The sequence below is a fragment of the Rhinopithecus roxellana genome, chromosome 14 (assembly GCF_007565055.1).
Source record: "Rhinopithecus roxellana isolate Shanxi Qingling chromosome 14, ASM756505v1, whole genome shotgun sequence".
NCBI lineage: Eukaryota > Metazoa > Chordata > Mammalia > Primates > Cercopithecidae > Rhinopithecus > Rhinopithecus roxellana.
In genome coordinates this window covers 31,141,064-31,157,806 of record NC_044562.1, presented here as the reverse complement: position 1 = coordinate 31,157,806, position 16,743 = coordinate 31,141,064, and the positions used below count along the sequence as shown (strand labels likewise).

Below are 16,743 nucleotides of genomic sequence, written 5' to 3'. Positions count from 1 at the left end.
TCACTTGAGGTCAGGAGTTCAAGACCAGCTTGGCCAACATGGTAAAACCCCGTCTCTACTAAAAATACAAAGGTTAGCAGGGCATGGTGGTGCATGCCTGTAATCTCAGCTACTTGGGAGGCTGAGGCAGGAGAATCGCTTGAAATCAGGAGGTAGAGGTTGCAGGTTGCAGTGAACTGAGTTTGTGCCACTGCACTCCAGCCTGTGCAACAGAACAAGACATGGTCTGAAAAAAAAAAAAATCCAGGGATAAACCTCTGGAATACCAAAATACCATATTCGCCTCCTCTCCATCCCTTTTCTGGCTCTCCTGACATTGCTTGTGTTTACTCTTCATTTATTTGATTATACACCACATCTATATGACTCATCAGAACAAATGGCACCTGAGGGTAAGGGAGGAGGAAAGGATATGTGACCTTTGCCCTCTGGTCCCTCTCTTCTAGGAACACCTGTCCATTGAAGATTTCACTCAGGCCTTTGGGATGACTCCAGCTGCCTTCTCCGCTCTGCCTCGATGGAAGCAACAAAACCTGAAGAAAGAAAAAGGACTGTTTTGAGAAGAGGAGCTGTGGTTGTAAAGCAGTACCCTACCCTGACTGTGGGGTCTCATTTTCTCACCGATATTAGTCCTACACCAATTGAAGTGAAAATTTGCAGTTAAAGTTTGTGCCTATGAGCACAAACTTCTGTGGCAAATGCCACTTTTGTTTAACAATGTACCTATTCCTTCAGAAAGATGATTCCCCAAAAGGAGCCTATGGTCCTCATTTCAACTTCTAAGAAGGTCGCTAGATTGTTTCTATCCTGAGGTATTGCATCATTTTTAATACTCCTGTTCTAGAGTTTTCTCTTCTTAGAAGAGCACAAACACTCCATGGAACATTAGGGTTCTGAGGCACTACCCTACCTAGCTTGTCCTCTATCATGACTCATTTTTATCTATGGCAGGTAGGCTGAAGCATTTTGCAGGTTTACGTCTTCCCCAGAGTAACAGCTTTTCCTTTTCACATTTACTTTCCTTACTGCCTTACTCAGTGGGTAAGTTAAAGGGTTGAAGGAGAGTTGAATGGTCCACAAGACTACCCTCTTAGGAGGTTTCACAAATACCAAACAGTACCGTGAGAGCAGCACATCCACTGGGGCTAGGCTTGAGACCTAAAGGCAAGTAAGAAATGCATATGCTATTTCACTTCTTCTCCCAACCCTTAATAGTAAGGCAAAGGAAGAGCCTAGTGAAGGCCAATGCTAGGTTTACAAACTTACCCAGAAGCCTCCACAAAGCTTCACAGGCTCCTCAGATGAAAATAGCAATAATCAATGGGGACTACGGCCAAACACTGGTTTGCCATTCTGTTCCTTTTAAGAAGTAACAATGCTGCAAGGAAGTCCACGTCAGAAAGCCAACAGAAGGTGATTTCCACAACTTTGAACAGGTTGTTATAAGTATCAGCAAGAATGTGTCCTTTTCAGAAATAACAGTCAAATCAACAGAAGGTTAATAAAGGCTTTAATTTCATACACACAAAAAAACTCTATGCATAATTTAAAAAGGAAACAAAAACAAACAAAAACCGTAAAGAATACAGAGGAACAGTTCTGCTAAAACACAGATAAAAGTGCCGCTCCATACAAAATATAAAGAATCAGAATCAGAAGTCACTCTGAACATAAAGAAAAAAATCACCTCACAAATAATGTGGCCACAGCTGCCAGAAAACCTGGTAGTGGCTCAATTAGGCAAAGTGTACGAATCTCATTTTTGTTTTTCTCTCCTTAAATGTAAAGAAACAACAATGACAATAGGCCAGAGAAGTTAGGGAGGGAAGGATAAGCTCAAAGGGAGGGACACCTGGGGACAAGAGGTGTGCACACCCACATGTGGTCTCACTCTTCACACAGGCCCGCTATTTTTGAAGACCAGTTTCTGGCGTCTGACTGGACAAACCTGGATGCTGGTCCAGACCCTCACCCTCTCTATTCTTATGCCAATGGACATACCTATACTTTGAACCTCTATACTTTTAAGAAAAGTCCAATGTTACAAAATCAAATGCTTATATTCAGCCTGGCACACTTTTTAAATAAAAACTCCATACACCTCAGACATATAGCACACATGGAGACAACTTACTATTGTGTGTAAGTATGATACAATGAATGAGACTGCCTGAAGTCTAGTAATCAAAGCATGCCATAAGGTGAATGATTGTGGTGAAATACAGCAAAATAACTGTCACAAAACTTTCAAGGCCTAACAAACTAGAATTTTCCAATAAAATATATATATATATTTTTCAGATGTTAATAAGACATATCAGTAGAGACAAAATTAGAATTTTGAAGTAATGCAATAAAAAGAGGAGGGCAGAAGTCTATTTAGTTTTTGCATACACTTGCAAGAGTGCAATACTCAGTATAAAGCAAAATGGGGAGGAAAAAGACATTCATCCATTTTATTGGAACGCTTTTATGTGACTTGCATCTGGTGAGGGGTTGTTGATTTTTCTAAAAATCTCCTATATATACAAAATCCACATGTACTTGGAGATCCAGCTGTTTCCTCCCCGCCCCCGCCCGTTTAAAACAAAAGACCACCTCGGGGGGTCAATTAAATTAAAAAGGCCCTCCACCCCCACAAAATGGGATAACTAAGAGTATCCACTGCAATCATTTCAGAGGACAGAGAAGGAAAATATTTTTATTTGCTTTAATATAACCTCTTTTCAGTAGACCACAAATGAGTTTACAAACTACTTTTTTTCTCTCTTTAATTTAGGTGTTTGCAGATAATTTTCAACGGATATACAACTATATCCGTAGCTGTACACGTGTACAGTTACATAATGGTAACTATACACGATATAGAAGAATCAGTAAATTCATGGATTATTTTGCTGAGGTTTTATATTTTAAAGCCTCTGTTTCAGAATTTTACACTTGATCAAGGAGAAAAATAAATGTGTAGTCTAACATTTGCTTTCTGGAGTTAATTAACTGATCTGTAAGTACCACTGCATACGTCTTAAAATGTAAACATATTTACATTTGTTGTATTTGTTATTGAGCCTTTAAAGTTAGGCCCAGAATGAACAGACCATAGCAAGTAAACAAATAATTTTTAGAATCAAAGTATTAACAGAAGACCAATTCATGGATTTGCTTATTCTATCCTGCTGAGACAAAACTCCTGAGTGTGCACACACATGTGAATATATCCCTATACAACAGTCTATCTTCTCATAGGCTTAAATTATAGTCATGGCTATTAAAGAAATTAACAGCATCCAGCTACATGCAACTTTCCAACCTTCAGTACTATTAGGGGATTAAAATAAACAAATATGTAGTTTATTTTTCCCTTAAAATTCCAACAAAGATCAAAATGCTGTATCTAGAACTAATTGCCATCAAGTTCCAATTCAATGTCATTTAAAGTAATGTAACCACACATTTGGTATTTTCAATAGGAAGGTTAATTAGGTATTGTGCAAACTGCCTGCAACGGAAGCACTCAGTCCTTATCTAACTTGTCCCTTCCTGGCCCCAACATGCTAACTGCCCTATCCCCAATTCTGGGCAAACTGATAACAATGTGCAAAAAATAATATATTATCTATTTATAATTTTAAAATATATACAGCCAGCTCAAAAAAAACAACAAGCCCCATCAACATAGTCCAGCTGAAATCTCCATTGGTAGTCAAAGAAATAGATTAAAGGAGTAAAGGAAGGAGAAGGCTGACAGGGCCACAAGAATGGACAGACATCAAGTAAAATTTGAGTCCCAAACATGCAAGTACATGAGCAATGAGATAACTTATATATTCCCATAACCTATTTCAACAACTCCTGCCCAAGAGATCAAATCAGGTTTCTGAGGTAAGTGTACTTCTAAACCATACACATATGAAAGCTATGAAAGCAATTCAAATGAGGCTGCTTCGTGAGGCAATCTAGACTTATGGCATTATTTCTATTTTTCTCCATGTTTTAATGCAGCCTGCACTTTAAATCTTTCCCAATAATTTTTAACAGTGCCTCTCAAATGCAAAGACAGGTAAAATAATTAATAACTAGCCAAAGAATTTTATCACCACTTCACTCATTTATAAGAAAACCAATTATTTCCAAGCAAAATCAAACCAAACCAAAGAGTCTCCTGGTAGAAATGAAACAAAATTTTAAAGCTAGTTTTAAAACAAATATTTTCCTCTGCTCTAAACTACTCTGGCATTTTCTACCACTCTACCATTTTGGAACATTCATTACAATAATGTATATAGGTAGATGGCAGGAGGCAAAACATTTATCAGTAGTTAAGCAAAACTGGTGAGGCCATATATAATTCAAAGAATCAAAACTTAGACTAGGTTATTACTATATTAGAATACATCCAAGTTCCAAGAGTAGGGCTGGAGCTCTCTTAAGGCAATCTTTCAGAAAATATGTTGCATCTTCTGTGATGATGATTTGTGTGTTTTTTTTTTTCTTTTCTTTTTTTTTTTATGAGATGGAATCTCACTGTCACCCAGGCTGCAGTGCAATGATGTGATCTCGGCTCACTGCAACCTCTGCCTCCTGGGTTCAAGCGATTCTCTCAAGTGATGGTGGGTTTTTAAATGTTTTTTCCTTCTGAAAACCTCATGTGGTTTGTCCCTACCTCTGAGAACTAAAGAATAATCCCTTGTTTATAATAAAAGAAAAATCATGAAATAATACAACGATGGTTTCATTTTGCTACACTTAACTCTGTGTGATCCTAATGATATCTGGGCTCAGATAATTATTTTGTGGACAGAATTCCATCCTCAAAACAATTCTTTATACGGTTTCATAAGCTGCTTAACCAAGCTGGTTATGTCAGCTAAGTGACTAGCATAGCACTTAATGTTGCCGCTCTACTTTGCCTCAACTCAGAGCAACTAAAAAGTAGATAAATATATTACGCACCTTTGTTATTTTTTAGTTCTTGGGATTACCTAAGCCAATCACATTTTAATTGCAATCCTATTTTAAGGGCAAAGCCAGATAGTAAATGGTTAAATGCCCAAGGTTTGTCCTATAGCTCAAGTACTTAATTTCATACTTGCAATAGGGCTTTTAGCTTTAGTGGTCCAGAATTTTAGCTTTATCAGAAGAACACTCTTCTTATCCTCCCTATATTTGAGCTTTATCAGAAGAACACTCTTCTTATCCTCCCTATATTTGAGAGAAAGAGATGCTAGCATTCTTCCTTATCCCTAAGTATTCCTGTTGCGGAGTTCCAATTGGAGAAATATCTTTCTACCTGTTTAAAGTTCTGGTTGCAATCCATTAGGGTAATGCTGCTCCATGGTAGAATGACAAAAAAAAAGAAAAAAGATTCTATCTTTACCACCAAAATAATGATGATGATATATGATGAACATACTGTGTGAAGAAATCTCCTTAGAGAGAACAAAGTATATGAAGAATTATGAAGAATATCAAATGTGGGACTGTAACATATTCCAAAGCACCAACAATCCATTTCTTGGGACTGCATGTAAACAGCAAAGACATCACAAATTCATGAAATTTGCAGACAACAACAACAAAAAAAGCTCCTCAAGTTAGGTGACAGCAATGCCCCTCTCTTGCAAAGAGAACAAACTGTCATTAGTGTAACATGAAGAGCTGGCTTTCCAGTGAACTTTACTAATAAGGAAACACACACAAAAGGTTACAGACTTGAGTGAAACTACTCAAGGAACATAAAAGTTAAAAGCCAACTGATAAGTACATCTTCACACATTTCTCAGGTGAATGGACTCTTTGACACCTTCATTTCTTCTCCAAACTGCTGTGCTATTAATTTTGAGCAGGCATATTCTGGGGGCTCATCCTAACTCTTTAAGGCTCCATTCATCCTGTGTGTGTGTGTGTGTGTGTGTGTACACACACACACACACACACACACACACACAGATATATATTTACAACATGTATTCCTAAGACAAAAGGAAGTGCCACTCTTATAGGAGAAAAAGAGGATAATCAGCTACAGATGTGAGACCAAAGTTTCCATAAAATAGCATGGAGCATTCTATGTAACTCCAATTTTTGTCTTTTGGTTTGGCCCTGAGCTGTTTGTTGCTCCCGCATCAAGCAGAATTCCAAATTCTCCTTCAGCAGAGGAAAGGTGAGGTGGGCAGCAGTAAGAATATGCAGCGCACACTGGCAACCCAGGAGTTTGTTCCTCACGAGGCTTGACGGGTAGTCTTCCCCACTTCCATGCTAAGTGACTGAGAGTTCTTTTCTGTTTCCAGCAGCTCATCAAAGATCTCCCTTATGATAAAACAAGCAAAAAATAAAACAGGAAATTTAGTAAGTAGAAACAAAAAACAGGCAGGAGAAAAAGTAAAATAAAATTGATACAGATAAGGCCTTCACAATTCCATTTCATGCCTGTATTTTATTAAAAAAGCAGTTCACTCATTTGATCTTAACCCTTTGAATGCTGATTTTTAAGACTAGAGGGGAACTGACAATAGTTAGCTTTAATGAACATGCTAGGTAATTCCCATACATATAAATCAGGTCTTCTAGCTGATAAAACTGGATGACCAAAAAGATTTATGACAGGACATCTTCTATCATAAAACAAATTATCCAAACTTCCATACCTAGATACTACTGTGTAATGAGCAATTAATGCTGAGTTATGAGAGAAAATATTCTGGACTTACAGGGAAATATCAAGAGACAGACCCTAACCAAAGATAACAAAAACCAAAAATTTTCAACCAATCAACTGATGGGAACATTTTATCCTCAAAGGAAAAAAACCAAAAAACAAAACAAACAAACAAACAACAAAGAAAAGAGTTCAGGTGATTTTTAACTCATTATTTGGCAAAGTTTCTTACTTGTGCATATAAAAGAAGATGTAGCCACTCCGATCTCGATCACTCTGCACGGCAGCCTCTTGGATTTTTGATACCTCCAGGTCATTGTAAGTAAACCACGCTTGCTTCTTAATGTCATACACATCACTAATATAATGACCTGAAACAAATAACATCTTAAAATCAAGGTTTTTAAAAACACACCGAAGCTGGGTGTGATGGCTCCCACCTATAATCCCAGCACTTTGGGAGGCTGAGGCAGGCAGATCACAAGGTCAGGAGTTCGAGACCAGCCTGACCAACATGGTGAAGCCCCATCTCTATTAAAAATACAAAAATTAGCCGGGCGTGCCAGGAGGCTGAGGCAGGAGAACTGTTTGAACCCAGGAGGTGGAGGTTGCAGTGAGCCGAGATAGCACCACTTGCACTACAGCCTGGGAGACAGAGCGAGACTCTGTCTCAAAAAATAAACAAATAAAAAATAAAAACACATTGAATTTATCTCAGGTGCAGGAAGTTTGAGAAAGAGAAAAAAAAACTACCACATTCACCTTATCCTCAACACTGTGTCTAAAACCTATTGAAAAAACATACAGGCCAGGCACAGTGGCTCACTCCTGTAATCCCAGCACTTTGGGAGGCCAAGGCAGGAGGACTGCTTGAGGCCAGGAGTTTGAAACCAGCTTAGGCAACAAAGCAAGAACCTGTCCATACAAAAAATTTTAAAGAATTAGTCAGGCGTGGTGGCATGCACGTGTAGTCTCAGCTACTCAGCAGGCTGAGGCAGGAGGATCTCTTGAGCTCCTGAGCCCAGGAATTCAATGCTGCAATAAGCTAATGATGGTGCCACTGCACTCCAGCTTGGTGACAGAGTGAGACCCTATCTCTTGGAAAAAAAAAAAAAAAGCAAAAGAAGAAAAAAATATTTTTATATACACAGAGAATTAAGGAGGCATATGCTACACTGGGACACCATTTTTGATCAATGTATTTTGTTCAGGGGAATTTAGGTCACTTATGAATAGAGAAATCAAAACAGTTACACCTATTAACATAATTCACACTGAGTGTGATCAAAGTAGATTTCAAAGATTTTCTTGAAAAACTTATACTTCACGGGGCTGGGCGTGGTGGCTCACGTCCGTAATCCCAGCACTTTGGGAGGCCAAGGTGAGTGGATCTCTTGATCTCAGGAGTTCAAGACCAGCCTGGCCAACATGGTGAAACCCCATCTCTACTAAAAATGCAAAAATTAGCTGGGCCTGGTGGTGCATGCCTGTAATCCCAGCTACTTGGGAGGCTGAGACAGCAGAATCACTTGGACCCAGGAGATGGAGGCTGCAGTGAGCTGAGATTGTGCCACTGCACTCCATCCTGGGTGACAAAGTCAGACTGGATCTCAAAAAAAAAAAAAAAAAACAAAAGAAAAGAAAAAAGAAAAACATACCTCACAAAGCTAGGCAAAGAGCAATGTAATAAGGAGCAAATGCTGACTAGTTCATTGATAAAATGCTGAAATCATGATGGCTATTCACCTGAAGAAGAAGTGCTACCAATGTGACTGACAACACTGATGAGCCGGTAGGAATGAGGCAGATTTCCTGTCTGGAAAACAGAAGTGGGTATAACTTTTAAGTCTTCATTTGAATAAAAGCAAAACACTGAATATAAATTTATTATTAAAGCTGACATGGCTAAGCTTCGGTGTGTGGCATAATAAGAATCAATTAAAAAATCTGTTCATACCCTTTGACCCAAGAATTCCACCCCCAACTAAGAATTTATTCTAAGGAAATAAGTCAAAAGAAGAGTATATGTATTGAATTATTTACTGTGGCATTATCTAGTGAAAAGTTGCAACTAACAATATACCCAATAATAGCTGACTGGTTAGTATATAAATTCAATATAATAATATTCAGTGATATAAAAAAACTACATGGATCAGGAACATGTTAACCTTTTTTCCAAACCCATATGAATGCACACAGTAACTATAGCTCTATTAAAAACAGTTACATTAAGAGTTAGGCATTGGACAAGAGAACAAAAATATTAAAAAGAGTTGCTATGTTGCTGTAGGGATCAGAGTGAACTTTTATATTTTAAAAAATACGATTAAAACATTTTTGGTAAGATAAAGCAAAACTGGCCGGGCGCGGTGGCTCAAGCCAGTAATCCCAGCACTTTGGGAGGCCGAGACGGGTGGATCACGAGGTCAGGAGATAGAGACCATCCTGGCTAACACGGTGAAAGCCCGTCTCTACTAAAAAATACAAAAAACTAGCCGGGCGAGGTGGAGGGCGCCTGTAGTCCCAGCTACTCGGGAGGCTGAGGCAGGAGAATGGCGTAAACCCGGGAGGCGGAGCTTGCAGTGAGCTGAGATCCGGCCACTGCAGTCCAGCCTGGGAGACAGAGCGAGACTCCGCCTCAAAAAAAAAAAAAAAAAGCAAAACTAAAAAGTGATATTCATGCACTGCAGACAACACTATAAGGTAAAATTTGGGGAAGGAAGGCCAAGCATGGAGGCTCACGCCTGTAATCCCAGCACTTTGGGAGGCTGAGGCGGGTGGATCACGAGGTCAGGAGATCAAGACCATCCTGGCTAACATGGTGAAACCCCGTCTCTACTAAAAAAACACACAAAATTAGCTGGGTGTGGTGGCGGGTGCCTGTAGTCCCAGCTACCCAGGAGGCTGAGGCAGGAGAATGACGTGAACCCAGGAGGTGGAGCTTGTAGTGAGCCAAGATTGGGCCACTGCACTCCAGACTGGGTGACAGAGCAAGACTCCGTCTCAAAAAAAAAAAAAAAAAAAAAAAAAAAAAAAAAAAAAATCAGGGGGCCGGGCACCGTGGCTCAAGCCTGTAATCCCAGCACTTTGGGAGGCCGAGACGGGCGGATCACGAGGTCAGGAGATCGAGACCATCCTGGCTAACACGGTGAAACCCCGTCTCTACTAAAAATACAAAAACTAGCCGGGCGAGGTGGCGGGCGCCTGTAGTCCCAGCTACTCGGGAGGCTGAGGCAGGAGAATGGCGTAAACCCGGGAGGCGGAGCTTGCAGTGAGCTGAGATCCGGCCACTGCACTCCAGTCCGGGCGACAGAGCGAGACTCCGCCTCAAAAAAAAAAAAAAAAAAAAAAATCAGGGAAGGAATATGGCTATATGTAAACCAGATATTTAAAATGTTCATAAACTTTAATTTAGTAATTTACTTCTGGAGAATATAAAAGAAGAAATTCTAAAATATAGAAAACAAACACGTGAGCCAAGAGCACATGCCACTGCACTCTAGCCTGGGTGACAGACCTTGCCTTAAAAAAAAAAAAAAAACTCTGTGTTCGGCTAGGTACAGGGTGGCTCAGGCCTGTAATCCCAATACTTCGGGAGGCAGAGATGGGCGGATCCCTTAGGGCCAAGAATTCCAGACCGGCCTAGCCAACATGGTGAAACCGCATCTCTACTGGAAATACAAAAATTAGCCAGGCATAGTGGCTCCTGCCTGCAATCCCAGCTACTCAGGTGGCTGAGGCACGAGAATCGCTTGAGCCCAGGAGGTGGAGGAAGTTGCAGTGAGCTGAGATTGTGTCACTGCACTCCAGTCCTGGGTGACAGAGCGAGACTGTCTCAAAAAAATTAAAAAATAAAATAAGGAAAATGCTATAAGCATACAGTTTCCTAACTTCTTATCATAGTGAAAAATTACAAACAACTTAGACAAATACTCAATGTTAGCTAAAAAGTAAATAAATAGGATATTCATTTGAGGCAATATAGTACAGGCATTAAAAATAAGCTTATAAATAACTACTCTTCAACAAACAGGATAACCTGGGTGCGGCAGTGTGTGCCTCTAGTCCCAGTCATTTGGAAGGCTGAGGCAGGAAAATCCCTTGAGCCCAGGAGTTTGAAGCCAGCCTGGGCAACACAGTGAGACTCTGTCTCTAGAACAAAAAAAAAAACAAATGAAATAAAAACTATACTTATGACTTTTAAAAAAGCATACATGGAGGTGAGAATAACAAAGAAATATGTCAAAGTGCTGACAGTAATTGTGTTAGGATCCTGGATGATCAAAATTTGAGGGGAAAAAGCAATTATTTAAGGGAGAAAAAAGGGTTAAAAAAAAAAAAAAAAAGAGTTCAATGTGCCCTAATTAACATCACCAATTCAACAGTTTTCAGTGAGCAACAACTGTTTTTGGTATTTAACTATAAAGATGATAGTTATTCAGTGTAACTAAAGGTAATTTTTTTTTTCCCCGAGATGGAGTTTTGCTCTTGTTGCCCAGGCTGTAGTACAATGGCACAATCGTGGTTCACTGCAACCTCTGCCTCCCAGGTTCAGGCGATACTCCTGCCTCAGCCTCCCAAGTAGCTGGGATTACAGGCATATGTCACCACACCTGGCTAATTTTTGCATTTTTAGTAGAGACGGGGTTTCACCATGTTGGTAAGGCTGGTCTCGAACTCCTGACCTCAGGTGATCCACCTGCCCCAGTTTCCCAAAGTGCTGGGATTACAGGCGTGAGTCACCACGCCTGGCCAACTAAAGGTAATTTAATACACACATGCCTTTACTGAGTTCTTACCTAACATGCATACAAAGTGGTCAGGATGTATTCCTGTTTTTTTTTGTTGTTGTTGTTTTGAATCTTGCATGTGAAAAATGAACAGCAAATGACAAGAGAAAATGAGACCATGTAATGGCTAGTGCAAGGGCCAAAATGAACCTGCAATGGACACTGAATGTGGGGCCTTTCAAGTAAAGAGCAGGAGGAGTGACACTGAATCTGACCAACTGTCCTCAGGGATGAAAACAATTACCTCAGCATTTCTTTTCAGTTCCTCAGCTTCAGCTTCTGTGTACTCCATATCAAAAACATCCTCATTTCCAGAGTCCTCATCAGAACCCAATGCATCCACAAAGGAGTTGTTAAACTCTGAAGAATACAAACACAAAATCTTATAAAAGTTCTTGGAATAGACTGGACACGGTGGCTCAGGCCTGTAATCCCAGCACTTTGGGAGGCCGAGACAGGTGGATCACCTGAGCTCAGGAGTTCGAGACCAGCCTGACCAACATAGTGAAACCTCGTCTCTACTAAAAACACACACACACACACACACACAAAAAAAAAAAAAAAAAATTAGCTGGGAGCGGTGGCTAATGCCTGTAATCTCAGCTACTTGGGAGGCTGAGGCAGGAGAATCTCTTGAACCCGGGAGGCGGAGGTTGCAGTGACCTGAGATTGCGCCATTGCACTCCAGCCTGAGCAACAAGAGCAAAACTCTGTCTCAAAAAAAAAAAAAAAAAAAAAAATTCTTGGAACGGACATAAGAGATATAATTAGAAAGATAAAACAGCTTGAGGTACACATTTATCATTCTAAGAAAACATAAAACATAAGAGGGTCCAACATGCTCAGCCCACTTGGGGAACATGGGAGACATGTGTATCTGTAAAATAAACGCTCTTTTTCTTTTAAATATATTTATATGATAAAGGGATCTAACCCTCATAAGAAAGGCATAAAATTAGAAAAGAATATAATTTTACATATAACCCAATTTCACTAAATTCTATATAAGCTATATATGTTAGATTTCAAGTACTTGGTGTTATTAGCAAACATAAATTATCCTTACAGAAAAAGGATTATAAAAAGGTCAATGTTCTTTTTTCTTTGTATTAAATCATCTCTTGGCCGGGTGTGGTGGCTTATGCCTGTAATCTCAGCACTTTGAGGGGGCCGAGGTAGGTGGATCAAGAGGTCAAGAGATCAAGACCATCCTGGCCAACATGGTAAAACTCCTTCTTTACTAAAAATACAACAATCAGCTGGGTATGGTGGCACATGCCAGTAGTCCCAGCTACTCAGGAAGCTGAGGCAGGAGAATCACTTGAACCTGGGAGGTGGACCTTGCAGTGAGCCGAGATTGTGCCACTGCACTCCAGCCTGGCAACAGAGCGAGACTGTTTCAAAAAAAAAAAAAGTTCATTTCTTGAAATGTACCAAAAAAGCTAAAGAAAATTCAACCTTTAACTCTTAAATTTCACCTAAGATATACTAAACAAATATAAGATCTATATATTTTTTAACAATATGTGTCCATTGGAAGCATCCATCTTTACTAATGGTGTTAAATAAAGAATCCCAGGAGTATTTGTACATAAATGGTTTTTTGCTTTAATATATAATTAGCTTCACTAAAATCACAGTATAGTGTGACTTACAATCACATGAATATCTAAGAATGAGGCTGGGTATGGCGGTTCACGCCTGTAATCCCAGCACTTTGGGAGGCCGAGGCGGGTGGATCACCTGAGGTCAGGAGTTGGAGACCAGCCTGACCAAAATGGTGAATTCCACCTCTACTAAAAAATACAAAATTAGCTGGGCATGGTAGCTCATGCCTGTAATCCCAGCTACTTGGGAGGCTGAGGCAGGAGAATCACTTGAACTCGGGAGGCAGAGGTTGCAGTGAGCCGAGATCACGCTACTGCACTCCAGCCTGGGCAACAAGAGAGAAACTCCGTCTCAAAAGAAAGAAAAAGAAAAAAGAAAATCTAAGAATGCAAAGAATAGGAAAAGAGAATATAACATCAAAATTCTAAGCTGGAAATACATGTGTGACTGACTCAGCAGACCTAAGAAAGCCAAAGCCATACCCCAAGCCCGCAATGGAAAAGTTGAAAACTAATCTAATTTACATCACTGAATGTTCAAAAGACACAAGAAGACATGGAAGAACCAGGCCAGGCATGGTGGCTCACACCTCTAATCCTAGGACTTTGGGAGGCCGAGGCTGGTGGGTGAACTGCCTAAGATCAGGAGTTCGTGACCAGCCTGGGCAACACGCCAAAACTCCATCTCTGCTAAAATCAAACACAAAAAATTAGCTGGAACCCAGGCACGGTGGCTCACGCCTGCAATCCCAGCACTTTGGGAGGCCAACGCAGGTGGATCACCTAAGGTCAAGAGTTCGACACCTGCCTGGCCAACATGGTGAAACCCCATCTCTACTAAAAATACAAAATTTAGCTGGACGTGCTGGTGGGTGCCTGTAATCCCAGCTACTCGGGAAGCTGAGGCAGGAGAACTGCTTGAACCTGGGATGTGGAGGTTGCAGAGTAAGCCAAGATCATGCCATTGCACTCTAGCCTGGGCAACAGGAATGAAACTCTGTCTTAAAAAAAAAAAAAAAAAAAAAAAAAATTAGCTGGGCGTGGTGCTGCACGCCTGTAGTCCCTGCTACTCAGGAGGCTGAGGCACAAGAATCACTTGAAATTCAGGAGGCAGAGGTTGCAGTGAACAGAGAACGAGCCTCTGCACTCCAGCCCCTGGGCAACAGAGCAAGCCCCTGTCTCCAAAAAAATGAAGACGTGGAAGAACCAGGAACCAGGTACGTCTGAAACTGGAGGATAAGGAGGGAGGGGATAAAATAAAGATTAGGTAAAAGCCGTTTGAGAAACAGATTCCTATATCTACTTCTTCCAGTCTCCCATCTCATGGACTTCTAATACCTGGTCCACATATTAATTCTGCCAAATGCTATGACATGTGAACCTTATGCTACCGAATGCACTCACTCATGACTGCCCACTGACTTCCCCAGAATAAGCTCTTGAAAATTCACAGGGAACCTGAAGCCACATCATGTTTTTCTAGGACTCGTAACAGTGACAAAATTATAACTTTCATTAAACAGATGATAGATTTTTCTGCTAATTTTTCAAAATTAAAAAACATATTGTTAGAGATATGGGTATAGATGACAAAAATTATTTTGAAAAAAGCAAGCTGAGATGAATACAAATGTTAGATTAGTGGTTTCCTCTGGGAGGAAGACAAAAAGGAGAGCTATAAAGGTTGCTTCTAAGGTTCTATTTCTTTACCTGGGAGGTATTCAAATTTGTTATCGAAAAACACATTTTAGCCTGTAATCTCGGCACTTTGGGAGGCTGAGGTGGGTGGATCACTTGAAGCCAGGAGTTCAAGACCAGTCTTGGCCAACATGGTGAAACCCCATCTCTACTAAAAATACAAAAATTAGCTGGGTGTGGTGGCACAACCAATAATTCCAGCTGCTCGGGAGGCTGAGGCACGAGAATTGCTTGTACCCAGGAGGTGGAGGTTGCAGTGAGCCAAGACTGCACCACTGTACTCCAGCCTGGGTAACAGAGTGAGAGGCTATCCCCCACAACACACACACACACACACACACACACACACACACACACTATCCCCCACAATAAACACACACACACACACACTCTCTTTATACGTTCTTCTATGTGTGAATGGTAATTTTACCATTAAAAAAATGTAATTAAAATGATCTCCACACCTTGAAGACTTAACTCGGTAGCTCTTTTGAGGTCATCATCTTCTTTCTGTTCCCAAGCCTCCTAAGGGAAAAGAACAAAAACTAAGGTATTTAAAGAGGTACTGATTAAACTTACTTAATGAAGATAAAATCAGTTTCTCTGGAAGCATTTGCTAAGAATGCTTTCTGTAACCTGACAGATGTTTGGAATATTACCTTTTGAGGAATAGTGGGGAAGTTCTTTACTTTTTTCAACATTGTCCTCTTAAAACACAACCTTAGAAGTAAGCTGGGCATGTAAACTCATGCCTGTAATCCCAGCACTTTGGGAGGCCGAGGCAGGCAGATCACCTGAGGTCCGGAGTTCGAGACCCGCCTGGACAACGTGGTGAAACCCCTTCTCTACTAAAAATATAAAAATTAGCCAGGTGTGGTGGCAGGCTCCTGTAATCCCAGCTACTCGAGAGGCTGAGTCAGGAGAATCACTTGAACCTGGGAGGTGGAGGTTGTAGTGAGCCAAGATCACGTCATTGCACTCCAGCCTGGGCGACAAGAACGAAACTCCATCTCAAAAAAATAAAAAACAAAACAAAACAAAACAAAGTGCCGGGCACATAGTAGATACAAATTTGTGTCTTTCCTTTCCCCTGATTTATAGCATTTTCCTATTTCCACGGTATAAATACTCCCACCATGGCCAATTTTAAGCTACTAACGTGACAGTGAACACAGAGTTGGGAAGGGCATATAACTGGCTCTCCTGAGCTGATTTTGAGAGCCAGCTCTAACATATCACTCACCTTAAGTCTGTAACAGACAGCGAGACGAACATTTCCACAAGATATTATTCATAGGTTTCTATTTTTATTCTTGCTGAAGAAACCAAGACATATAGTGGATGCTTGGCAAATACTACACGAATGCCACTGACTATTAATTTTCTGATATATCTGAGGTTCTCTTAGAAAAAAATAGTACCTTCTGGCCAGGTGTGGGTGGCTCATGCCTGTAATCCCAGCACTTTGGGAGACTGAGGCGGGTGAATCACGAGGTCAGGAGGTCGAGACCATCCTGGTTAACACGTGAAACCCTATCTCTACTAAAAATACAAAAAATTAGCTGGGCGTGGTGGCAGGCGCCTGTAGTCCCAGCTACTCGAGAGACTGAGGCTGGAAAATGGCGTGAACCCGGGAGGCAAAGCTTGCAGTGAGCCAACGTTGCACCACTGCACTCCAGCCTGAGTGACAGAGCGACACTCTCAAAAAACAACAAAAAAGTACCTTCAGTATCTCCTGAAATGTCTCAAACTAGATGACTATTTTTATTTTCATTTATGTAGAGATGAGAGCTTGCTTTATTGCCCAGACTGGTCTCGAACTCTCGGCCTCAAGTGATCCTCCCACCTTGGCTTCCAAAAATTCTGGGATTATAGGCGTGAGCCACCGCGCCCGGCATAGATGACTATTTTCATTATATAAGGACAGGGAAACGTTGAGTATAACAAAAAATTTCCTTCGTCATCTTCAGAAAAGATAATTTACAAA

At 40.6% G+C, this 16,743-nt stretch overlaps 2 protein-coding genes across 6 annotated transcripts in view; one reads left to right on the top strand and one right to left on the bottom strand.

Annotated features, from left to right (window-relative positions):
* Positions 1-2,758, top strand: part of VIL1 (villin 1) — a 34,563-nt gene extending 31,805 nt beyond the window's left edge. Inside the window, exon 20 of the mRNA XM_010360233.2 lies at positions 447-2,758. Within this exon, the coding sequence (XP_010358535.2) occupies positions 447-560 (114 nt within the window). The 3' untranslated portion in view covers positions 561-2,758. The remainder of the gene's footprint in view (positions 1-446) is intronic.
* The window catches only part of USP37 (ubiquitin specific peptidase 37), a 121,782-nt gene continuing 106,532 nt past the window's right edge, over positions 1,494-16,743 (bottom strand). For 4 of the 5 annotated variants that reach the window (XM_030916214.1, XM_030916217.1, XM_030916216.1 and 1 more), the window contains 5 exons: positions 15,221-15,281; positions 11,696-11,811; positions 8,405-8,474; positions 6,891-7,029; positions 1,494-6,309 (listed from right to left, as the gene is read on the bottom strand). In XM_030916214.1, coding sequence (XP_030772074.1) covers positions 6,222-6,309; positions 6,891-7,029; positions 8,405-8,474; positions 11,696-11,811; positions 15,221-15,281 — 474 coding nt within the window. In that variant the 3' untranslated portion in view covers positions 1,494-6,221. Of the gene's footprint in view, positions 6,310-6,890; positions 7,030-8,404; positions 8,475-11,695; positions 11,812-14,147; positions 14,288-15,220; positions 15,282-16,743 lie in introns of those variants that run through there. The other variant, XM_030916218.1, reaches the window with a different exon arrangement.